The 25,089-nt window shown below is 52.2% G+C and overlaps 1 protein-coding gene across 1 annotated transcript in view; it reads left to right on the top strand.

Moving 5' to 3' along the window:
• The first annotated feature begins 8,091 nt into the window (after positions 1–8,091).
• LOC111141154 (pleckstrin and Sec7 domain containing 2) overlaps positions 8,092–25,089 on the top strand; it is a 34,161-nt gene continuing 17,163 nt past the window's right edge. Inside the window, exons 1-6 of the mRNA XM_022493515.1 lie at positions 8,092–8,465; positions 11,546–12,016; positions 12,426–12,620; positions 15,418–15,498; positions 19,387–19,499; positions 20,235–20,293. Of these exons, the coding sequence (XP_022349223.1) occupies positions 8,092–8,465; positions 11,546–12,016; positions 12,426–12,620; positions 15,418–15,498; positions 19,387–19,499; positions 20,235–20,293 (1,293 nt within the window). The remainder of the gene's footprint in view (positions 8,466–11,545; positions 12,017–12,425; positions 12,621–15,417; positions 15,499–19,386; positions 19,500–20,234; positions 20,294–25,089) is intronic.

The following is a 25,089-nucleotide window of genomic DNA, read 5'->3' as shown; positions in this document are numbered from 1 at the left end:
CCTGTGCCGACCTCATCCGGTCCTGTGGCTACACCTTTCCACATGCTGCCAGTTCCCACATTTGTACCCCCAATTTTGAGCTGTCTTCTGAGCTCCAGTAGCTTTTTTAACATCTCAACTGTCGTGTCTAGTAGACCCTTCAAACTCAACTTGTCCAAAGCTGAGATCCCGATATTCCTCCCTAGACCTGCTCTGCCCAGTCTTCCCCATCTCAGGAATGGCTCTGAGCTTCCCAGAGCTCAGGGCCCAGATGCTGTTGTCATTCCTGACTCCTCTCTTTCTGTCCTATCCCCTTGTGCTTGCCATCACCCCATGTGCTTGCCATCAAGGGATGAGGCTGTTGACCAGGTCCCACATCTTCTGGCAGTGGGCTGTGGCTGAATAGGAGGGACTCTCTCAATGATGGGTTCGGGCAATCACAGTGGAATGGCCTCCTACAGCCCATTTCACACCTGCTGGCTTCATGCACATGCTGCTTGCCTTTATCCTGCCTCAAGGAGACCACAACCTTGGTCAGACCCTGTGCTGAAGTCCTAAAGCAGAGACAGGAACAGGCGAGGAGAGGGGGAGAAGAGGATGACAGGGTACCCCGTAGGGGTGGGGTCAAATGGGGCAACAGCATTATGAGGTTGGGGAGGGGGTGGGGGAAAGGTCAGAGGGGAAGATGCAGAGAGATAGAGGGGTTTTGGGGGGTGGGGGCAGACAGAATATGAGGATCTAGGGAGTAAGAGTTAAGTAAAACTTGGGCAGAGAGAAAGGAGGATGAGGTTTCTTGGTTCATCTCTCCTGGCTGTTGAGCCGGACTGTGGGCTGGGGTGGGCAGCGGCTGCTCAGAGATGGAGGCCCCAGATCCACTTTCAGTCAGGAGTGTTAGCTGACACGGGGATGACTGGGAGGACTTTGCTCACTTAGTCCATTATAGTTCTTGGTGTTCTGCTCTCGGTCTGCGGGCTCATGGGTCAAATGGGGCTCAAGAAGCTGAGTGAGTCCCAGGTACCCTATGAAGCTTCAGGAAGACGGAGCAATGGCCGGTCTCTTAGCCAGAGCAGCCGAGTCCCTTGTTGACCCAGATAGCAGAGGACTCACCCCTCTGGAAGTCAGCTGGAGGTTGAGCCCCAGCTGTAAACTTGACTTGGGATTTGACAGCAGACAGGAATTTCATCAGGGTTGAGAGGCCTCCAAACTGGTATGTGGATGTATGCAAATGCTAAGCAAAGGAGGCTGGTGGGTGGGGAGAGAAGCACGTTGTTGTTGGAAGATGTCAAGGAAGGACCTTTGCAGAGCTGGGCCCAGAGGCCCCTGAGAATCCCAGCAGGCTAAGGGGTACATGCAGATAAGATGCAAATGTGCACCCGGCCCTGGGGACCTCTGCCTACCCAACCATGAGAAAGAGAAGGCCGTCCAGATGCTCACTACTCAAGGCAAAGCTGGTTCCCCAAGGGCCCAAACTGAGTGGAAGAAAGCAGGGTGATGCTGGGCTCCTTGATAACCATGGGCTGGCACCCCCTTGAAGGGCTCAGGCATATTTTCGGGGAAGTCCAGGGCCCTGGCCCTGACCCTGGCCCTGCACCTGCACTTAGAGTTGCTCTTCTGCCTTGAGGTGGACATGAGGAGGGATCCTCACCTGGGGTTGGGAGTGTTGGTGGGGTCCGGACTGGAGGGGCCTCACCTGTCTCAGGTAAGGGTGGGGCACTTTATCTGGCCAGCCTCCTGGGCCCCAGATTGAACCTTTCTCCTGCCTCCACCCTCAGGCTGGGCCCCTGAAGCCCTTGCCTCGGAAGCCACTTGACAGGCTGCCAGGAGCCAGTGTCTGCAGGGCCTACCGAACATCCTGTGCTGCTCTTCTGCACATTCCATCCCCAGTGAGGGCAGCCCGCCCTTTCCTCTGCAGCCTGAGAGAGGGTTCTGGGAAGCAATGACTGCCACCTCTCCCTGAGCACTTGTGCCTGGCTCTGAGCTGAGCGCTGCACCCACACCATCTCTTCCAGTCCTCCCTGCAGCCCCACGAGGCAGATGCTCTTAGCACCCCGCATTTTACAGAGGAGGGTGCTGAGGCTCAGAGAGGTGGGCAGCTTTCCCGAGGTCACAGAGCCTGCAGGCAGCAGAGCTGGGGGTTGAAGGCAGATCTTCCTGACTGTACAGTTAGGACACTGACCCGCTGTCCTGGACTCCCAGTCTGAGACCCTTTTGCTGTATGAGGTGCTCCAAGTTGGGCAGACCTAGTGGGTTTGGAGGGATTAAGGTCACCTTGAGGAATGGAGGCAGGGAGGTTCCCAAGACTCCTGGGTAGACAACCCCTTCCTATTATCCTGGTTACTCTGCCTGCCCCAAGCAGTTGGGACATTAAGAGGCATGTGACCAGGCTGGTCTGTGCCTAGAGACAGTGCTTAGAGCTCTGACCTCCAGACTCCTTGACTGGCAGAGGCTTGGGGGGTGAACATGGTGAGCATTGGGGGACAGGGTCTCCACCGAGGGGTCTGCCTGTGAGCTTCCTTGTCAGTGGCCCAGCCCTTTCCTGGGGGAGCCCTGGAGCTTAATGGGGGCCCCATGAATAGCGCGGGACACAACTGGCCAAAGCCCATTCTGAGCACTTAGCACACACCAGCTCTTTTCACTGATCATCTTATTTAAGATGATACATTTCGTGTATGTGTGACAATCTCAGCTCATGTGCAAAAATCTGGGTAAGCTAGGGAGTCCATGCAGTAAGAGTTCTGGGAAGGATAGTGGGACTAATGGGGATGTCCAGAGTGGGTTCCCAGTGGGCATGGAATAGCTCTGACAATGAAAGGCTTCCAGCATTTCCTTTGCCTTGCAAGTAGCCCTTGCTTGTACTTGAACTCACTGTGAGAGTCCAGTGTGCAGAGGTGGGAGATCTTCGAAGACTGTCCCTTTTGTGGAGTTCATACCCAAGGCATATGGATGGGCTTCAGGGGTCCTTGAGCCTCTCAAAAATACTCAAAATGTTGTGCACATATGTGAGAGTCTGGGTAGGATCCACAGCGCCATCATATGATCAAAGTCCAAGACTTGGCAATGGTTTGGAATCTCTGACGTATATGGGGGAAATGAGTCCAGAGAGAGGTTTCATTTCCCCAAACTCTGCTAGCACCTTGGAGGCAAAACCCGAGTCTCAGATTTGCTTCAATTATGACATTCCAGAATGATTTTCTCTGATCCCACTTCCCTCTATGTGTAGCCTGCCTGGCCTCTAAGTACCCTTAGACATCCCACAGGCTCTTAGATTTCGCCTGGTCTGGGTAGTACTCAGCACGATGGGTTCCCCACCTCAGTTCTGCTTCCTGCATCCCCATTTCTACCAAGTGGGCCTGTATTCCCCCATCTCCTCCCAAACCCATGCAGTCACCTGATGCTACTAGGTCAATGTGGGTGCGTATCTTCCCCATCCCCCACCCTAACCTGAAGCAATGAGTTGTCTGTTTTTGGCTCCTGGCTTCTCTCAAGGCAGAATGATTTTAATCCCAGCTGCCCAGTGATGTCGGTCTAGCTGGCCTGAAACTTATCCCTAGGCCTGTGGGCTCCTCATCTCTACCCCATCACCTAGGGGTATGCAGGGTAGACATGAGGGGCTGCCTAGCTCCCTTCATGTGTGTTTGTATGTGTGTGCATGTATGTTTGTGCTAAAAAATGCATGCACCATATGCTTGCTCACAGACATGCACACAGGCCTCAGTACCCATGCATTCTCCCCTCTATCTTATAGAGTGTGTCAGGCCCTGGAACACTCTTTGCTGGGCGCCCTGCTCCAGACCTTTCCTTGGGCTTCCCATAGTCCCTGGTTTGGATCTCTACATGGAATTCACCACACAAGGTATTCCTGTGACAGTCCAATGTCATTCCAAGCAGAATGCCAGCCTTGCCTCTTTCTAGCTTTGTGACCCTAAGCATATTCCTCAACATCTCTTAGCTCCTGCCCATAACAGGGATAATGAAAATCTCCAGATTGCTCATTCATCAGATATTTAAAAGAGTGCCCGCTGTTTGCCAGGCTTGGTGCTAGGTTCTGGGGGAGGTGGTGAACGTGACCCAGCCCCCACCCTCCTGAACTTACATCCTACTGAGGGAGATGGCAGGAAATAAAGGAAGAAAATAGAAAAAGGAGTTTCAGTTCTGCTAAGTGATGCTTGGCAGATCGGATGCTCAGTGGAGGAGTGTGAGAGTACAGGGTGCTGAGAGAGGGCCTCTATGAGGAGGCAGGATTGGAGTTGAGCCCTAAGTGACAGGAGAGGCAGTCATTTAGAGATCTAGGGAAACAGCATTCTAGGCCAAGGGTACAGCTGGTGCAAAGGCCCTGAGATGGGAATGAGCTCAGGGAACAGAAAGAAGGCCAATGTGGCTGATGGGGTGGGGGATGGGGAGAGGGCAGTGAACCAGCTTAGACAAGGCTTTTTTAGGCCATGCTAAGGAGGATGAGTTCTAATCGAAGAGCAGTGGGAGACATTGGAGGGTTATGAGTGAGAGAAGGATATAATGTGATTTGTGTTTTCAGAGTTCATTCAGGCTGCCATGGGGAGAGTGAGGAGGGGGACAAGGTTGTCTTAGGCACAGCTGAGTCCCAGAAAGTGGCTGGTTTGGCATTTAGCCCTGGCCCTGCCAATGTTCCATTATTATCTTGGGTCCACCTTAGTTGGAGCTGAAAAAGATGCCACTGATCCCAAGGTCATCTCAAGGGCAATGGGTAGTAGGAGCCCCTGCTTGGAGCAGGGCCTGGTTTATGCTGAGAGAGGATGCAGGGGATCTAGCCACTGCCAGCCTGTCATTTGTAGGCTTCTGCTTGGGATCAGTGCCTTGTGGCCCAGCTGTATTTCCTCCCTTGGTCTTGCCAGCAGGGTTGGAGGGGGCAGGGTCACTGCTTCGGGTAGTATCTCCTGCTTGAATATTTGAGCCCTTGATCTTGTGGGAGGATCTGACGGAGGGCCTGGGAAACTGTGGGCTCCTCCTGCACCTCCAGCCAATCCAGGTACAGAAGGAAGCTATCCCCGAGTTGTAGTGCCAGCTCCTCAACTGTGTAATCTTGGGCGCAGCCTTTCCTGGTTCTGTGCCTCAGTCTCTCCATTTGTCAAATGTAGTGGTGGGAAGAGTGGACCATAGCTACCTTTCCCCTTGATCCCTGTAGGAGTTTGTTCTTCCTTGGATTTCTGCTTTCTTTGCATTCATGATCTCAAGCTCTCCCACCAGCCCTGGGGAAGAAGGAGAGCAGAGGTGATGCTCCCATTCTGAAGATGGGTTTATAAAGGCCAGAGGGTCCAGTGAGGCATCTCAGGGCACATGATGGTTCAGAGTGAAGGCTTGGGGTATTGTTTCACACCTCTGACCTGAAGCCCCCCTTTATGCACCCCTCTCTTGGGCTCAGAAAGAGAGGGGGGTGTCCTGGCTCAGCTATTTCTGGGCTCAGCTGGCCCTCAGCCCAGGCAGGGACTCTGGGCCCCCCGCCCAGAGGAGCTCAATGCTGCCCCTTGTCTGCCCACCCCCTGAAACTGAGGACACGGCCCAGTGCCCAGTGTTGGCAGAACCTCTATCCTACTCCCAGCTGCAGGAGGACAAAGCAGGGCAGGTAGGGTTGGAGCCAGCCTAAGGCAGCTGCTGAAAGTTGGGGGGTGAAGTAGGGGACTCCCAAGATGTCCTTGGTTTGTTTATAACCTTGGCTTTGGGGTTGGTGTAGCATGAGCATAAGGGGAAACTGTTTATGCTTTTAAATCCCAGCCTTCACTGGGACCTCAGACAGAGCCCTGACCAAAGGGGAAGTACTTGGTCCTGCTGGGCTCAGCCTCCATGTGTGGGTGTGGGAGCTTGAGGCGCCCTGGTGGAATTGGGTTGGAGCCTTGTGCCCCACATCCAATGGGCATCCAGGCCCCTGGGCCAGAAAGCAGGCCAGAGGACTAGAACTCAGGCAGCAAGCCAGAAGTCCCCAGTCTCCCTCCTCTTTCCTTTAGAAATGCTCCCCCCACCCAGAAGTCTCAGCTGAGGAGATGACCTCCTGTTCTCCCTGCTCCCAGCACACAACCGGAGGGAGCAGACTGAAATAGCAGCTGCAGCAGCAGGGATTTAGGGCAGACCAGACGGAACCCATCCTTAGTGCCGAGCCCCTTGGGGTCCCTGGTGTCCTAGGATCAGGGCCCAGATAGTCTACTGCCTGGATCTTCATGGTTTTTTTTTGTTTTTTGTTTTTTTGTTTTTTTAATCTGTAGATGTTTTCTGTTGCTCTTTTGTTTCTTTGTTTGTTTGTTTGTTTTTAAGTAAAATCTTACACTCCTGCCGTCTTCAGAACTCTAGGAGAAATGCTCAGAGTGGTGGGTGGAGGCCCCAGATCCCTGTCTACCCTGTTCTCTTTTCTCCATGTGTGAAAATCGAGGGTTCAATGAATCTTAAGTGGTCCTGTGGTGGCAGATACCCCCTCCAGGGCCTGGAAACCCCCAGAGAAGAAGACTGACTTTCCTATCCAGGCTCATCTTCTCTATGTGGGAAGTTCCTCTTGGAGTCTAACTCATGGTTTTTTTTTTTTTTTTTTTTTAAAGGAATAAAAGATTGCCGTATCTGATCCCTGTAGGTTCTGGTTTAGGAGGTTTGGGGGGAAGGCCTTATTATCTATTTTAACAAGTCCCTCAGGAGACACTTCAGACCAGGCAAGTAGAAGAAGAATGGGTCTCACTTAAATTCTTACTGCAGTACTTGCAACTTGTTCCACTGCAGCCCAGAAGGCTGACCAGTTTCTCTCTTCCAGACTCCCCTGAAACCTCAGGACCCTTTCTCCAGAAGAGCCTGGGGGTATTAGGGGAAGCTGAGGCCTGAAGGAAGGAAGTTGTTTGGTGGGAATGGTCTGTATCCCCAGTAACAAAGGTCATGGGGTGGGGTGAGGTGATACAGAAATAGCCTAGGGGCTAGGTGGGGCCAGGGGCAGAGACAGGGTTGGGGGGGAGCTAGAACTAGCCCATTGCATCTGTCCTCTTGTCTGAGATTAGCTTGGGCTGCAAGCCTCTGGGAATTGTGGGCTGGTTTTGATCAGCTTTAAAAGGGGGTAGGGATGGAGATAACAGCTAAAAATGCATCTCCTCATTTTAAGAGGAGGTAAAGACCCAAAGCAGGGTAGAGGGGAGTGGGGGGCAGGCCTGGCTGGGGTGGTAAGGAGGCCCAACTTGGACCCACATGGGGTCACTCAGTGAGTTGGGCAGAGCAGGGCCTAGCTCCCCTTCTGGTGCTCTCCCCAGAATGTTCCATGGCATCCCTCCTCAAGGCTGGGTGAGCTCTGGGGGTCCCGGTGTGGAGGGGATCCCCAGGTCCTGCTCATCCTTTCTCCTCGCACAGCCAGGGCTCTGGGCGCTGGGCAGAGAAGACAGGCAGACTGTGTAGGTGAGGGTCCTGGGTGGCGGCTCATCCGCCCAGCACCCTGGACAGCGCCTCATGCTGGGCCTGGGATGGCTGCCCTGGGACCTCAGCTTGGTTTCTCTGGGTTGGCGTCAGGTTCTGATGAAGCTGCACTTCTGTTGACTTCCTTGTCTCCTTTCTTAAATCTCCCTCTGAAGGCATCCCCAGCTCATTTCCCTCCATTCACCCACAGATTCACTCTTCTCTGGCTCCTGAGAACTTGGTGAGAACTTGGAAAGAAACAAGGGGACCGGCTGCTGTCAGTCTGGAGTTTTGCTTACCTCATATACAGGCAGGAAAGGGAGGGGGTTTGGAGAAGTCCTGGACCCTTTCCTAGTTCCTCCCAACCTGGATTTTTCTCACAGGGCTTTGGTAGATTCTGGAGGGCACAACAGACACATGTAAGAGGTAACAGGGAAGGCAGGACTGGGCACACAGGATGAATGCAGGTCAGGGGAGAGATGAGCTGGCCTGAGCGGGACTGTTGCCCTAGGGTGCCACAGTCTGAACCCGTATTCCAGCCAGGAGGTCCTGAGAAGATCGTCTCACCATCCTCCTGTCCCCAGGCAGGCTGCCCAGTGCTGGTCCTGCTGGGTTTTAGACCCCTCGGCACCTGTCCTGTCTGACTCACCTCTTCATCTCTTCATTCCCCTCCGGGTCTAGGGGAGTTCCAGGAGCAGTCAGCACGGGGAGGAAGTAGTGGCGGCCATGGATGAGGATAAGCTTCTGTCTGTACTACCTGTGGAAAGTGGTGCTGCCTGGGACCCCAGCTTGGAGCCCGAGGAAGAACCTGAGGTCCAGAATGGAATGGCATACAGTCAGGACCTGAACAGTAGCTACAACAGCCCAGCTCATGAGATGAGAGGCACTCTGGTGGACACTGAGGAGCCCACACAGGGCCCGGACATGGCTCTCCATAGTCTCAGCCTTGGCCTTTCCTTCACCAATGGCCTAGTTCTGGGGCCAGACTCAAATATTCTGGAAGATTCTACAGAGTCCAGACCCTGGAGGGCTGGTGGGCTGGCAGAGGGGGACAATGTTTCCAAGAATCTCTGTCTGGACACTGAGGACACTCAGCTGGGGTAAGTGGGGTCTTGGGTTGGGGGCTCACTACATTTGGCTGTTTCCAGTGCTGTGTGGCCTGGTTCTAACCACTTAGCCTCTCAGGGGCTTGTTTTTCTCCTCTATACAGTGAGAATTTCATGTCCCTGTTTTGCCCAGCTTCTGAGTGTTTTGGAAGGATAGAGCCATTAGATTTCAAAAGCCAGCAGGCCTGTTGTGCCTTCCACCCCCAAAGCCTCCCAAACCATCATGGGCTGTATCCACGTGGGTTTGGAGAACCACACACCATCCTCCAACCAAGGTTGGGCAGTAGAGTTGAATTCCAAAATGCTTTGATGTGGAAGGTCATCTGGTCCATCCCTCTGTTTCCTGGAGATGAAGATCTCCCAATTCTGTAACTGACCTCAAAAAAGTAGACTTTGTGGGTTAATCCCTGCCATTTGCTCCTCACTTGAGTGCCCTCTGGAGGTTCTACTAGGAATCTCACTTCAGTCCTACTTAATGCAGTTACAGTCCCATTTCTATTATCCTCAGTAGGAGGTGGAGAAACCTTCATGTCTTGGAGGTGCTAGTTGGATGGGGGTGGGTGGGAGGGGTGGGGATGGGACAGGAAATGTCTAGAAGACCTCAGGGTGGGCTGAGAAAAGCAAAGTCTTAGTGTGGTACAGAAGGCTTAGTGTGTACAGTTGTGGGCCCTGGCCTGGACAAGCAAGTATGCGTAGGTGGCATGCACGTGTCTGTCTGGCCTGTGCATTGTTGTGGGTATAGGAATGTATGAACACATGGATATGCATGGGTCTGTGTGGTTTCGTGTGTGTGTCTGGGGGAGGTTGTGTGTGCCTGGCCTGTGCATCTGTGGGTACACACTTGGGTCGGCATGTCCAGGTCTAGGGCTGAGTGTGGCAAGCTTTGTGGATAGGAATGGAAGTACGTGAGGCTGGGTGCCTGCATGTACCAGGTATCCTGTGGCTGGGAGTGTTTCCATCCAGAAAGGTCCTAGGGCCGCTACCTGGCTCGCAGTAGGGGGCACACAAGGGTCTGGGGCTTCTTGGAGCATACTGTTTGTGTTTATGTGGTGTATTTATTGGGGATGGCTGAAGGTAGGGGCAGATGGAAGTTTGGAGATTAGGCTAATGGTCTTCAAGCCTCTGTCAGGACCACCTCTCAGGTCTGCTCTGGTGCATGAGAGGGTGGGAGACAGTGAGATGGGGGAGACCATTCAGGCTCTGACAGTGAGATGAGGGCTCCCCCAAGGGCAGAGATCTGTATTATTCAGATGTCTCTGGAAACTAGCACAGGCCTAGCAGAGGTCCCTTTGCTGGACAGGTGTCTGGCATCTGCTCTGGTAACCAGGGCAGTGACCCTTATGTTCCTTCCCTTCCTCCTGGAGGTCACCAGAGACAACTCTACCCCAGCTTACTGCCAGGTGCCCTGCTACTTCTTAGATTCCTGCCCCCCTCTCCACTTGCTTCTCCAGCAAGAGAAGGCCTAATGAGGCTGAGGTCTCAGTCTGCTGGAACTGGGCAGGGGGCAATGGGCTGGGACTCCAGTTCCTCTCTCAGGTCAGTATGTTTTTGCAGGGAACACAGTAGGACCACATCTCAGACTTGGGGTCCAAGGAGGTGTCTGAGGGGAGGGGGTACTTCCCAGTCCTCCAAATAGAGCTTGGACTCTCTGAGGCCACAGGGGCTGGGAGAAGCAGTGTGTGGCCGATCCGCAGGGGGAATGAGGGGTGTGCCACTTTGCAAAGGCAGACCTTGATGTATCTGAAATGGGCTGGACTCAGCCTGCTTCTTCCTTTGGGTCTCTTCTCCTCGTTGTCTCTATGTTCTGTCTCTCTCTCTGTCTCTTCCTCTCTTTCTCTTATTCTCAGTCTATTTCTTGTCTCTCTTATTTTTCTTCCTCTGTCTCTCTTTTTCTTCTTGTGGCTCTTTTGTTCCATCTCTCTTGATCTTGCTGTTTTTCAGTGTCTCCTCTTCCTTACCTGTCTTCCCTATGTATCTCCCCAGGGGGTAAGAATCCTCCTGGGATGCCTCAGTTTACCTCAGTGTGTTCTATTCTAGGTGCTGGGGATACTTCAGTGAACAGAACATACAAAATTCCTACTATGATGGAACCCAGGGTCTGGGGGGGGGATAGATAATAAATCGTGAAAGTAATAATTATATAGTATGTAGGAAGGGGGGGTAAGTGCTTTGGAAAAAAAATCAAGTAGGAAAAAAGGGCTGAGGTGTTTGGAGGTGGGTCCCAATTATAAAGAGGGTACTCAGGGCAGACCTCATGAAGAAAGGGGTGAGGAAGGAGGGCTTCAGCATGAGGGAAGAGCCCTGTGGCAGAGGAATTGCCAACCCAAAGGCCTCTTGCAGGTACAGGACAAGGCCCTGTTGTGGCTTCGGCGCACTGGGAAGCCAGGGGGCTGATAAATACCTGTAGGTTCACCCCGCCCGCAGTTCAGCAGGGTTTACTGAGCGCAGACTGTGTGCTGGCTATTCCCTGGCCTTGTGAGGGGTGGGACTGGGGAACAGATGGGAAATGCTGACAGGGGCTGGCAGCTAGGGAGGAGATACCCTGAGCATGGAGGATGAGGAGAGGGGCCGGTGAGGTGGGTGATGTGCTCCTGCCTTCCTCAGTCTCTCTGAGGAGGTGACATTAAGGCCAAGCCTGAGAGTTACAGTGTGGTTGGATAAGCTGAGAGCCTCTCAGGCTGTGGGGATGGCAAAGTTTTGACCCAGCATGACCCTAGTTGTGATGGGGGATACCCACGTGGCTCTGGGAAGCCTGGAGGCAGCAGCCCCTGGGCCACAGTGCAGGAAGAGGCCTCCCATTCATTCATTTAGACAAATAAATGATGCCTACTCTGGGCCAGAGACAGGGTGGGCACTGGGGAGGACCACGTCCATCGTTTTTCATTGCTGTACCTTAGCACGCAGCCCAGCATCTGGCATCTCATGCCCAGAAAGTCTGGGCTGAAAGAATAAACAGGACATCATCCATGCCTGAGCCTGCCCCTGTGGAGCTCCCAGACGTGGATGGGTGCCATCCTAGCCTGTGGAAAGGGAGGCCCCCTGGCAGCATGGTGACTGGTCCTTGCATCCCACAGGCCGGGTGGCCCGGGAGAGCCGGATGTGCGGGACGGCTTCAGTGCCACATTTGAGAAGATCGTGGAGTCAGATCTGCTTCGGGGAACCCAGTACAGCAGCCTCGACTCCCTGGATGTGTTGAGCCTCACGGATGAGAGTGACAGTTGTGTCAGCTTTGAGGCCCCCCTAACACCCCTCATCCAGCAGCGGGCCCGTGATAGCCCCGAGCCAGGGGCCAGCTTGGGCACTGGGGACATGGGGCCTGAGGGGGACGTGGGAGCAGCTGGTGGTGATGGGGAGCTGGGCAGCCCCCTGCGATGCTCCATCTCCAGCAGCCGATCAGAGAACGTCCTGAGCCGCCTGTCTCGCACAGCTGTGCCCAATGGCTTCCATGAAGATGGACCCCGGGGTCCAGGTGGGGATGAGGAGGAGGAGGAGGAGGAGGAGGAGGAGGAGGAGGAGGACACAGACAAGTTGCTGAACTCAGCCAGGTGAGGCAGAGCCTACGCTGGGAACTGGGAGAAACGTTAGGCAGATGGGGAAACTGAGACCCAGAGCAGGCACCGCAGATGAGGGCGAGCCAGTGCCCAGAGTGAACAAGCCCTTTCTATGGTTGTGGCATCCCAGACCTCCCACCCCGGTCCTCAGGTTCCCTGCTTCCCTCTTAAGCCCTTCTAGCCGTGGTGGGGCCAGAGAGCTGTGATGTGTGGATTATGTAGCTTCCAGTGATTTCACTGCGGGGCTCTTCTAAAAGTCTGACTAGATTCCCTCCTGATACAGTGGAGTTCTGCCCCTGCTTTGGTACCTGGGTGGTTTTCAGAGGCCTGGGGAGACCTCCCAGCCTCTTCCCGGGGCTCTGACCCTGGTCCCCTTCTTTCTGTCCCCACCTTCCTTGTGCAGCGACCCCAGCCTAAAGGATGGCTTTTCAGACTCGGACTCAGAACTGAGCAGCTCGGAGGGGCTGGAGCCGGGCAGTACAGACCCACTGGCCAACGGGTGCCAGGGTGTCAGTGAGGCAGCTCGCCGGCTGGCCCGCCGCCTCTACCACCTCGAGGGCTTTCAGCGCTGTGACGTTGCCCGGCAGCTAGGCAAGAAGTGAGTTGTTTGCATACCCCCCACCCTGGGCAAACCTAGTGTCTTCCTCAGCCTGAAGGAGGTGTGGGTGACTACTGTCAAGGGTGTCTGGTGCTTGGGGTGTTCCCAATAGTCCCCAAGAGCTCCTCCTCCTGCTACTGTCCTCATTCCTGGCCTTGCCCTAAATCTGTTTCCTTTCTGGGCTGCCTGGGCAAAGGCCCATGCTCTCAGGGAGGGGAGGTGGTGGTGGGGCGGTCCCTTGGGGCTGGGGAGTACAATGTGGCCTGTGGTTATGGGACTGTGGAGATGGTAGTGAGGACAGAGCAGGGGGGCGGGGCTGGGGAGAAGAGAACCTGGGCCTGGGCGGGGACTGCTGGGGACCCAGGAACTGGGAGGGGGTTCCTGGCTCTCATTAAGCCCACTCTCAGTCTGTTGGGACTGGCTAAGGGGGCTGAAGCCACCAAAGCACAACCCTGGCCCTGGGACTGGGGAAAGTGAACTAGCCACATGGAAGTGCTGGGGGCTGTGTGGGGATGGGGGGACAGGCAGGGACTGAGGGAATCAGCAGACACACCCCATGTGTTTCTGACTTCAGCATGGCCACCTGCCTTTGCCCTTCCTCCAGGGGGCCTCTTATCCCCACATTTAGGCTCTGAGATGGGGAGGCAGTCACAGCTCTCAAGTCAAAGGGGCAGTCCAACCCCTAGGCCCCAAGTCGAAACTGACTGAAAAAGCTGAGGCCAGCTCTGCTTGGGATCCTTCCCCCAACCCCTGTTCCCTCCTCCCCCAGCCCCGCCCCCCCTTCCTCCTTTACCTTTCTTAGCCTCACCATTGCTCCTGCCTCCCAGCCCCAGTCCAGACATTACATCATGACTTTGAAGCCTCACCTCTCCTGCTGGACTGTGACCCCCACCTTCAACTTAATGACATTCTCCTGGAGCCTAGGTTATGTTTGATCTGCAGCCTTCTGTCCTTCAGCCCCTCCTCTACAAGAGTTTCCATCAGCACCTAACCTGCTTAAGTCTCTCCCATCTGAAAACAAAAATTCTTCCACAACTGCACTTCCTCCCAGCTTCTTGGCAGTCAGAATTCTCAAGTTTTCTGCCTTAGGTGGCCTCAGTGCACTCCCCCTCTCTACATTCAACCCCTGGGGCAGGCTTCCCCTCCCACCATCTGCCTTCAGCTGACTTTCCAAGTCAGGGCCAAGTTAGCAGCCTTTGTCTTTGAGTTCAGGGGCTGCTACCTGGCCTCAGTTTATCCCTCCTCAACATTGCAGACATACCCCACTCCTTTCTTTTTCCTTCAGTACAATTTTTGTTTTGCAAATTTCAACCATACACAAAAACAGAGAAAATACATGAAATCTCCACATACCCATTACTCAGCTTCAAAGTTAACAACATCCCCCTTCCCCACCCCCGACCCATTTTGCTGGGATATTTTAAGGCATATTTTAGACACTCTGTCATTTGATCCATAAACACTTCAGTACGTGTCTCTAACTGATGAAGATTTTTAAATATAATCATCATTCCATTATAATTTTTAACAAAACTAGCCAACATTCCATAGAATGTCTAACATTTAGTCTTAGTTTAATATTTTGTCTCAGAAATGCTTCTTCATATCAGGATGCAAATGAGGTCCATGCTTTGCCTTTGGGCACCATGTCTCTTGAGTCTCTTTTTTTCCTCTTAAGTCTCTTAATAGGCTGCCAGGCTGCCTCCTTTTTCTAAGGCCATGTATCTGTAGAAGAAATGGAGCCATTTGTCAGGAAGAATTTTCCATGATTTGAATTTGGTGTCCCCATGGAGTTATGTCACACTTTCTCTATTTCCCCAGTCCCAAGTCTCCTGTAAATGGGGGAAAGCTTGGGGCTTGTATAGGTTCAGGTGGAAATTTGTTCTCTTTTCTGACAAGAATTCATCTCTCCAATATTCTTGAAACTCTCCCTTGGCCTCCCAGACACTGCACCCCTGGCTCTCTCTGGCTGTGTTTCTGTTTCCTTCAGGGGCGCCCTCTCTCTCCTCAGTTGGCCTCCACCCTTAAGAGGGGCTTCCTCTGATTTCCGTCCTAGGTCTGCACCCTTCTCTCGCTTGGGGTCATCCCCTTTCTCCAACCATTAAGCAGCTGCCATCTCTCACACTGGGACATCCAGCCCCACCTGATGTCCAGCTCTGGACACCTCCCCACAGCCCACCTCCTGGGGTCATACGCTGCACCGTTCCATTGCCTGTGGATTCTGCTTTGGAAATCTCACTCCTCCCCAAACTCTCTGTCTCTCTAGGAAGCAGCCCCTGCAGCCCCTGCAGCCCTTAGTGGTCTCCACTCAGCAGACAGTGTTCCACACATAGATCTGACCCACTCACTCAACCCCTCCCTTCTTCACCCCCTTCCTGAACACTACCCATCCTTCCCTTGGCTGTTGTGCCCCACTCCCTACCTCATCTCTTGCTGCCACTGCTCCTGTTCTCTGGCTCTGGCCACAGGGCCCTGCTGATAGCTACTTGGACTAGTGCAGTTTCCTTTACTGGGAACACTTCGCGTCATCGGTCTCCCTACTCCCTTCACCTCACTGGCTCTTACTTTCCTATAGGTCTGCTGTCTTCACAGAGACCTCATCTCCTTTAGGAAGCCTTCTTGACCCCCTCCAACCCAAGGATGGACTGTCATAGCCCAGCTGGCTGGCAGGGGAAAGGCAGCCTAGGGAAGGGCAGGTCGGGTGGGTGGCTCTGGGTCCCCCAAGGCTCACTGCCCATGTGCCTCCTATTGGTGGCTGTGCCCTGCTTCTAACGAACACCCCATGCTCTCCTGACAGCAATGAGTTCAGCAGGCTGGTGGCCGGGGAGTATCTCAGCTTCTTCGACTTCTCGGGCCTGACCCTGGACCGAGCGCTCAGGTCAGTGGGGCTGGGATTGGGGGGTATCCACATGGGACACAGGCCACACATCTGGATTCTCATGTAAGCTCTGTCATAAGCTTGCTGTGCAACCTTGGGTGAGTCTCTGGACCCTCCCAGGAAGGCTGTGGAGAAGGGGCCATGAGCACAACAGTACCTGGTAATTGGTGGATGGCTGAGCGTAGGAAGGTGGGAATGTCATCTTGAGGTTTCTGGAGCTGAAGGGCAAAGGACTTGCCAGTATTTGAGCACTTCCTCTTTGCCAGACAGGATGGGTCTTTCCACACGCTTTGGACGTCATCCTGACCACACCCCTGCAGCATAGGTGTTAGGACTGCTGTTCACAAATGAGGAACCAGTCATTAGGTAAAGTGATTCCCCCTCTGTCCCTGAGGGAGGAGATGGCAAAAATGGGGTTTGATCTCAGGTCCTCTGGTGTTTGGATGCAGACAGTAGCCTTCAGGAGGGTCAGGTGCAGGCTCCAGGGGGTGGAGGGTAGGGAATAGAGGGCAGCCCAGTGTCCAGCCAGTCGACAGGCAGGGCCCACAGGGAGACAGCAGGCCAAGCCCTTGGGGCGTAGGGAGATTCGCAATCTCTGTGCTAAGTGGGGGGTGGTCCCCAGATGGTAGATCTCACTGTGTCCCACATGTTTCCCACACTTAATAAAATGTATTTTCCATTCCTTTTTCTCTGCTTCACTTGGGATATTTTCTGTTGACCTGCTTTTAGTTCACTTACCCTTTTTTCTGTGTCTAATATGCTGTTAAATTCATTTATTGAATTTTTTACTTTTTATTATTATATTTTTCAGTTCTAGAATGTTCTTTCTTTCTTTTTTTTAAAGATTTTATTTATTTATCTGACAGAGAGAGACACAGTAAGAGAGGGAACACAAGCAGGGGGAATGGGAGAGGGAGAAGCAGGCTTCCAGCTGAGCAGGGAGCCCGATGTGGGACTCTGATCCCAGGACCCTGAGATCATGACCTGAGCTGAAGGCAGATGCTTAATGACTGAGCCACCCAGGAGCCCCTAAAATTTTCATTTTGTTAAATTATAAAAAAATAGATTCTAATTCTTGGGGGGGGGGATTTCTCATCTTTCCATTCATTTACTCCATCTTTCCCTCTCTTTTTGAACATACTAATCCTAGTTATTTCAAAGTCCTTATTTCAAAGCCTGCTCATCCCAATATCTGTATCATTGGAATCATCTCATCTGTTTCTTTTGTCTCTTGTTCTTCTCTTGGTGTTCCATCATACATCCTGTCTCTCTGCACGCTCAGTAATTTTTTTTATGAGATGCTGTACATTTTGTATAAAATTAGAGAGGTTCTAGATAATTGTGTTTTCCTCTAGCTAAAGTTTACCTTGTCCTTTGCTAGGCAGTTAGAGGTGGGGCAGGGGGTGTACTCTTAATCTGACCATGGCTGAGCTGAGGAAAGGCTGTACCAAAGTTTGGTAAACTCAGGGATCTCCAATCACAGGGTGGAGGCCCGCATGGCTTTCCACTAGAAGCCTAGTGTGTTCACTGGGGCCTCTCCCTTTGGTGGGTCCTGAATCCTAATTGTGTCTCCTCAATATGGGTAGAGTGTCAAAACAAAACAAAACAAACTCAGTCCTTCTACTTCTTAGAGGCTTTCTGCTTAGCTTCTTAGCACCCTGCCCCTCACATCTTCAGAATTTGGCAGACTTCTCAAAGGGAATATTGGCCATATATTCACAACCCCTCAGGTCTCCAGGTTTGTGTCTTCAGCTCTCTGAAACCAAGTCTTCTGCCTCTTGCCTTTGCACATAATCAGCAATGGCCCCAAGGAAAAATTATCTGTAGATTAACCCCTCACCTCCATTCTCTCCTCTCTGGAAGTTTGGCCCAGTGGCTTCCTGAGAGCTTAAGAGAGATGTATTCTGTCTGGCTTCTCTCAGGTTCTCAGGGGAGGTATTGCGCGGCTGCAAGTTGCTCTGTCCTGAGCTGAGTCTGAAGTTTGCACTGGGATGAGGAAGAGTGGTGGGAGAAGATGTTTGGTGGGTCAGGTCACGATCAGAGGCCTGGGTGTTGTGCTGGAGAGCCTTGTATGCCAGCCCAGTAGATTGAAGATTAACTGCAAAGGCACTGGAAAGCCACAGAAGATACTGGATGTAAAAGCATTATTTTGGAGGTAGTGCTGGCGGCCTTTGGTCTGGAGGCATGCAGGCTTTTGAAGAGGGTCTGGTGGGAGAGGATAGGCCTGAGGTGGGAGAGGATAGGTCTGAGGTGGACAGTGGGGCTAAAGGAAAGATTGGTGTGAGTAGAGAGATGGGTGAGGCCAAAGTGCAGGGGAGAGGGTAGGCAGTGGTGAGGTTGAGCCTGGGGGACACCTGAGAGTTTGGTGGTGGCTGTGTTGGATTGGGGCTTGGGGAGGACCCCTGGTGAAGGAGTGTTTGGCCTGGGGAGTGGGAAGGATGGATGGCTTGTAGATAGGACAGGTCAAGGCTGGGATGGGGGATGGGTTTTAAAAAGTCCTACCTGAGTGTGGTTAGAGGAGGAGGGGCAGAGCTGGGTGCCAGATGGGAGGAAGAGAACAGGGAACAGGAGAGACCGGGGGTGGGAGGAAGGGGAGACTAGATGACAGACAGTGTGTTTTGTATGGCAGTTGACTGCCTGGGATTGAAGAAGACCATGGCCTATAGTGTTGGATGCCTTGAGAAGCCTCAGAGGGTGAGGACTGGCCAAGATGTGCTCACAGGTCTCAGGGGGCCTCAGGAGCAGCACGAGAGAGCATAAAGCAAAGTGGGCTTTCCAGAAACGAAATGAACCATAGCAAAATTAGGAATGAACTAGTCTCAGGAACCCTGCACAGATAGAGGCTCAAATTTGCTCAGTTTGCAGTTTTTCTTCCTAAGAAGAGGGGTGCATAGGCCCCATCTCCCAGCCCCTGTGGTTTTGGGATCAACTCCCAGGGCCCCTGAAAGTCAGTGGCTTTTGAAGTGGGCCAGGAGAAGTGGGTAGAGGTGCCCAGTAGAGGAGGGAAAGTCCTTTCAGATAGCTTCAGCCTCCCCAGAGGCATGGAGCTGGAAAGGTGCCTGTCCTGGCCAGGGTGTGAATATGGTGTGGAAGGTGGATGGGGGTGAGGTTGGAGGGACAGGAGCGTGGTGGGAACATGTTCTGTGAAGGCCAGAACATGAGGAGCTTGGCTATTATCCTGAGCACTCTGGGGAGACAGTGACAGGTTTTAAGCAGGGATGAGTCTCAACTGCATGTGTGTTTAGAAAGGCTGCTCCGTGTCTTCAGGGGCAATGTATCAGAGAGGCACAGGGGTGCCCCAGTCTGGAGGCCACAGTGAGTGTGCTGGGTGTATGATGAGGGCAGAGGAGGAGGAGGGTTTGAGATCAAGGGTGAAGAACAAGTCACTGGCAGTTCAGACTTGGTGGGGGGGAAGGGTGAGGGAGGCCAAGGTGGGGCTTGGGGTTCAGCTGGTGGCACATCTGGTGAGGAACAGGAATGACTGAGGAGGAGGTGGGGTGGGGGGCGTGGGGGCGTGGGGGCAGGTGTGGCCCATGCAGGCCTCGTCAGAGAGGAGGCATATAGAAGTGGGCGTTTATCCTGAAGCAGGCCCACGGCAGAACTGAGGGGCCTTTATTCCTCACAGTCTGTCCCCTGCCTACTTCCTGGAAAGCATTGAGGGCTGAAATTCTAAAGCCCCAGCCTCCACAATCCGGAAGCTGTCCTGGGGAAGGTGCCTGTGCACTGGAGCCCCAGCCCCCTCCGACGGGTTTATGTGGTGCGTGCATGCGTGTGCGCATGCGTGTGTGCGCATGCGTGGTGGTGGTGGCAGCGAGTTCTTCCGTGGGTGAGGATCCAAACTGACTGAGGGACTCTAGAGGTCTCCAGCATCCTTAAATTGCCCTCCAGAACCTTCCTGAAGGCCTTCCCGCTGATGGGGGAGACGCAGGAGCGTGAGCGGGTCCTGACGCACTTCTCCCGCCGGTACCGCCAGTGCAACCCGGAGGACAGCACCTCGGAAGGTACGGCCGCCTGCCCTACCTGCTGCTCCGCGGGGCCCCGGCTTCCCCCCAACCCCGCCAACAGCCGCTTCTGTCCTGCTTGCTAAACACGGAACACAGGAACTATGGCACCTGGAATGAGGTCTGCATGCTGGACAAGACACCTTCCGAATGTCTTGCCTATGGTCATTCTTCGTGCCTGGGAGTCCGCTGTCCTAGATTCGGGCCTGTGGTGTTCTGTTCTCCCCCGCCCCCCATTGCGGTGCTGATTGTTGGTGCGGTGGGAGTCCTGGGGTGGAGTCCTGGGGCGGGGCCCTCTTAGTCCACTGAGCGGCAGGACTTTCCCTGTGAATGGACCTGAGTCCCAGGACCTGGGGGATGAGGCCAGTTATTGGAGGAGACACAGGCCATGGTAGGGACATAGTCCAGGACCCAGCGCCGCTCCTGGGTCTGAGTGTCAAGATGAGTTCGGTCACAGGAGGCAGGAGTCTGGCCTAGAACAGGCCCAGGGTGATCGGGGGCCCTCTGAGAGGAGAGGTTGGCCCTCACCTGGGGCAGGCAAGTGACTTTGGTGCTGTGGTGGGGGTGGGGCAGGGAGCATCCCATAGGTCCTGGGCCCTGAGGTGCGTTTGGCTGGTAGCTGGCCTCTTCCTGTCTCCAAGGCCACCAGGTTGACTCTGTCAGGAGACAGTTGGGTGGCTGGGTTTGGTGAAGAACTGGGTCCTCACACTGAGGGTGCCACCATCTCTGATTTAGATGGGATCCATACACTCACCTGTGCTCTGATGCTGCTCAACACGGACCTGCATGGACATGTGAGTCGGGGAGGCAGGAAAGGGGCGTGTCTTCTCACTGATCCTCCCCACCATGTCCTGGGGCTCCTCCTTTCTCCAGCCCCCTTCCTAACAGCTGCTTGCTGGCCATGGTTCTTTAAGCAGACCTGGGAGCTGGGCAACTTGGCTTCTAGACATGGCCCTGTCTCTATCTCTCTGAGATCTGCCTGTCCCCAAGCAGGACAATGAGAACAGCTGAGGCACAGGGGATTTAGGGTTTGCAGGATAAGATGTGCCCCCAATCTGTGTCAACTCCAGGCATTGCTAAAAGATCTCGTGCTCTTCCTACCCTTGTCCTGCAAGTCCGAATTTTACCCCGCTGCATTGTCTGGCTCCAGGCAGCCCCCACCCCTCAAATGGTAGGTTGCCCTCAAGGGGCATTCTTATCACCCCGACCCACCACCAGGCAGTGACTGACAGGTGAGTGCCCCAGGCTATGAGGCTATGTTCTCTCAGCCCTGGGCTTTCTCAGTGTTGCTTGTGGCTCAGTAACTCCTTCTTCTTTCCTCCATCTGCTCCCGGGACCCCCCTCTTTGGGCTCTCTTGCCCTCCTTCAGGTGGTAAGTGTAGCTGGTGGTGTGCATGCCTGTGAGCCCAGACCCCCCATCTCCATGTTCCCTTCTGTGTTCCCCATCACTTCATCTGGCCCTACCAGTCGCTGCCCCATCATTGCTCACCTAATGGAGCTCAGAGTCCCTCTGTTGATTTGGGGATCTTTCATTAACTCCTGGGGACAAGAGGGCATCCAGTATCATTCTGGAGTTAAACAAGAAAGCCCAGGGCATAGAGTGGAAGAAAGAACTAGGACACACCCAATTGCAGATCCTCCTCTTACCTCCACATGGAAGCTCTGTGACGCTGGGCAAGACTCTGGGCCTCTCTGTGCCTCAGCTTATGCCCCTGTGAGGTGGGAATAATGATACTCTGACTAGTGTCCTGGGGAGAATGGAGAGAATTAATATGCACAGAACCAACTGTCAGGGTCTGGCACCTAGTGAGGATTTTATTATGAATAATGTCATTACATAAGAATGACAATGGTATTCATTACTTATATTAACATTTGAATGACGGAGAGCCCTAAGGCCTAGCCTGCAGATCTGTGGAGGGTCACGAATATGAAGATTGCAGCCTGACGGCAGCCTGAGCAGGCTGGCTCAGGTGGGCACACTGGGGCACCTGGCCTGGGAAGGGTGAGAGCCTTGCTGACTTTGGCATAAAGAGCTGTCATGGGCTGGCAGCCTGAGCATGGAACAGGAGAGAAGACAAGTATATTCCATGGGAATGTCACCAGAGCTAGTGCCTGTCAACCAGCTAATGCTCCCCCAGATGGCTCACTCTGTTTACGGAGAGCAAGTTTTGCTAGCACACCTTAGAAAGAGCACTAAAGATGCTGCACCCTTGGTTGAGCCTCAGGGCAACCTCAGGACCCTGCCGTGCCAAGTTCTAGAAGGCCTGCTCATGGTTACAAATGGCAGTAGCCACTGTCCAGTGACTCCTTAGGCTGAGGAGTCCCCTAAGCTGGGTGGGCCTTCGTTGCCACTGGCCCACCTCAGTGCCAGTGGCTGAAGAGAAACACCAGCCTCTTCCTGGTGCTCTTGTGGGTGGGTCAGGGTGGTGGTATTTACAGGCAGTAGACCTTGAGGATCCCGGTGTTCTCTCTTAAAGCACTATTGCAAAAGGATCAGGGGAAAGGGTTCTGGGCCAGAGTCCCCTGTATTTCCTCACATGACAGCTGTATGGCCTGGGGCAAGTTACTTACCTCACTAAATCTCTGATTCGCAGTGTATGCTTCCTGTGGCTTTAGGAGATGGCACTTAGCCTGGGGCCTGGCTGCAGTTCTGTGAGCTCTCCAGAGGCTCTCCACGGGAGCGGGAGCGGCTTCCCCTGCTTGGAGCTGTCCCCCTTGCACTCCATGGTGGATGTGGGCATCTCGGGAAGGTGGGGCCTGCGAGGGCCCCAGAAACAGCTCCGGTTAGAGAGGGAATAAAACAGCTGGCAGAGGGGCTCAGTGCATGTTCTTCAGATGCACAATTTTCGATGTTTCATGTGGGCTTGTAAAGGAAGTCCATTCTGCAGCTGGTGCTTGTCATGTTCTGTATGTGTAGATAAGTTCAAGCCTTTTAATTGTGTCATGCAAGTCCTGTACATTCTTAGTTATTTTTTTTATTGTGGTAAAGTACACATAACATACCATTTTAGCCATTTTGAAGTATGCAATTCAGTGGAATTAAATACATTCACATGGTGTGCAATCATCACCACTCTATACTTCCAGAACTTTTTCATCACCCCAAAAGCAACCCTGTGCCCATTAGCAGTCATACCCCATTCTCTCCTCCTTCCCGCCCCTGGCAACCCTAATTTGCTTTCTTTTTCTTTGGATTTGCCTATTCTGTGTATTTCATTTGAATTCAGTCATACAATATGTGGCCTTTTGTGCCTGGTTTCTTTGACTTGCACTTGTTTTCAAGGTTCGTCCACTTTCTAGCATGTGTCAATACTTCATTCTTTTTAGGACCAGATAACCTTCCACTTCATGATATACCAGTTTGTTTATCCGTTTACCTGCCGATGGATATTTGGGTTGTTCCACCTTCTGGGTATTGTGATTCATGCTGCTGTGAACATTTGTGTACAATTGTTGTTGTTGTTTGAACACTTGTTTTCAATTCCTAGGAATAGACTAGCTCCCTCACATGTGAATTCTGTACTTAACTTTTTGAGGAATTGTGAAAATGTTTTCCATGGTGGCTGAGCCATTTTAAATTCCCTCTGCCAGTGTGTGAGAGTTTTAGTTTCTCCACATCCTCATTAACACTGCCTTTCCTGGGCGCGTCTGGTGGCTCAGTCGTTGGGTGTCTGCCTTAAGTCAGGGTCAGGGGTCCTGGGATCAAGCCCCACATCGGGCTCCCTGCTTCTCCCTCACTCACTCCCCCTGCTTGTGTTCCCTCTCTCACTGTCTCTCTCTGTCAAATAAATAAAATCTTTAAAACAAACAAACAGAAAACCCCACTCCTTTTCATTTTTAGGGATCAGCATCCTAGTGGGTATGAGGCAGTATCTCATTGTGGTTTCCATCTGCATTCCCCTGATGACTAGAGATGCTAGAACATCTTTTCATGTTTTTGTTGGACATCTTCACAACTTCTTTGGAGAAATGTTTACTTGAGTAACTTGCCCATTTTTTTTTTTTTTTGATTTTAAAAAATTTAACAGTTATAGTAAAAAAAAATTGATTTGTGGTGAAATATGAATAGCATAAAAGTTACCATCTTATGTAGTTTAGTTCCATAGTGTTAAGTATATCACATTGCTCTGCAACTAACCTCCAGAATTTTATTATCTCCCCAAACTGAAACCCTCTACATAATAAACAACACCCACCCTCTCTACCTTGTGCTTGACAACTACCGTTCCACTCGATGCTTCTGTGAATTTGGCTACTCTAGATTCCTCAAACAAGAGGAGTCATAGAGAATTTATATTTTTGTGACTGATAGATGCCACTTAGCATAATGTCCTCGTGGTTCATCCATGTTGTAGCCTGTGACAGAATTTCTTTCCTTTTTAAGGCTGAATAATACTCCATTGTCTGCATGTATCCCATTTTGTTTATCCTTTTGTCTGCTTATGGACACTTGGATTGCTCCCACCTTTTGGTTTCTGTGAATAATACTGCTATGGACATATGGATGTGTGGGTATTTCTTTGAGGCCCTGCTTTAAATTCCTTTTGGGTATATGCCCAGGAGTGGTATTGATGGATCATATGCTAATATCATTTTTCACTTTCTGAAAAACAGCCGTACTGTTTTCCAAAGTGACTGAGCCTTTTTATGTTCCCACCAGCACTGTACCAGTTTTCAATTTCTCTACATCCTTGCCAGCACTTGTTTTCTGTGTTTTGATAGTAGCCATCTTAATATCTCCTTGTGGTTTTGATTTGCCTTTCCAAATGGTTAGTGATGTTGAGTGTCTTTTCATGTGCTTATTGATCATTTGTGTATCTTTGGAGAAATGTCTATTTAAATCCTTAGTGGCACCTGGGTGGCTCAGTTGGTTAAGCCTCTGACTCTTGGTTTTGGCTCAGGTCGTGATCTCAGGGTTGTGAGATCAAACCCTGTGGGGAGTTGATTGATATTCTCTCCCTCTCCCTCTGCCCCTTCCCCTACCCCCCCACCCATGTGCTTTCTCTTGCAAATAAATAAATAAAATCCTTAATCCTTTGCTCATTTTTTATTTTTCAAAGATTTGATTTAAAAATATTTTTAAGAGTTTTTTTAAGAACACACGCTCATGTGGGAGTGCAGTTGGGTGAAGAGGCTGGGGAAGACAGGGGAAGAGAGAGAGAATCCTAAGCAGGCTCTACACTCAGTACAGAGCCTAATGGGAGGCTTAATCTCATGACCCTGAGATCATGACCTTAGCCGAAATCAAGAGTCCTACACTTAACCAACTGAACCACCCAGGTGCCCTTTAAAGATTTTATTTTATTTTATTTTTAATGATTTTATTTATTTGACAGAGAGAGACACAGCAAGAGAAGGAACACAAGCAGGGGGAATGGGAGAGGGAGAAGCAGGCTTCCCGCTGAGCAGGGAGCCCGATGAGGGCCTTGATCCCAGGACCCTGGGACCATGACCCAAGCTGAAGTCAGACCTTTAATGACTGAGCCACCCAGGCGCCCCTGAAAATTTTATTTTATTTTATTTTATTTTATTTTTTAAGATTTTTTTAAAATTTATTTATTTGACAGACAGAGATCACAAGTAGGCA

Source organism: Enhydra lutris, unplaced genomic scaffold, assembly GCF_002288905.1.
Source record: "Enhydra lutris kenyoni isolate GAN:26980312 unplaced genomic scaffold, ASM228890v2 scaffoldscaffold5, whole genome shotgun sequence".
Taxonomy (NCBI): domain Eukaryota; kingdom Metazoa; phylum Chordata; class Mammalia; order Carnivora; family Mustelidae; genus Enhydra; species Enhydra lutris.
The sequence above is the reverse complement of the archived record's forward strand: the minus strand, read 5'-3'. Positions and strand labels throughout refer to the sequence as shown.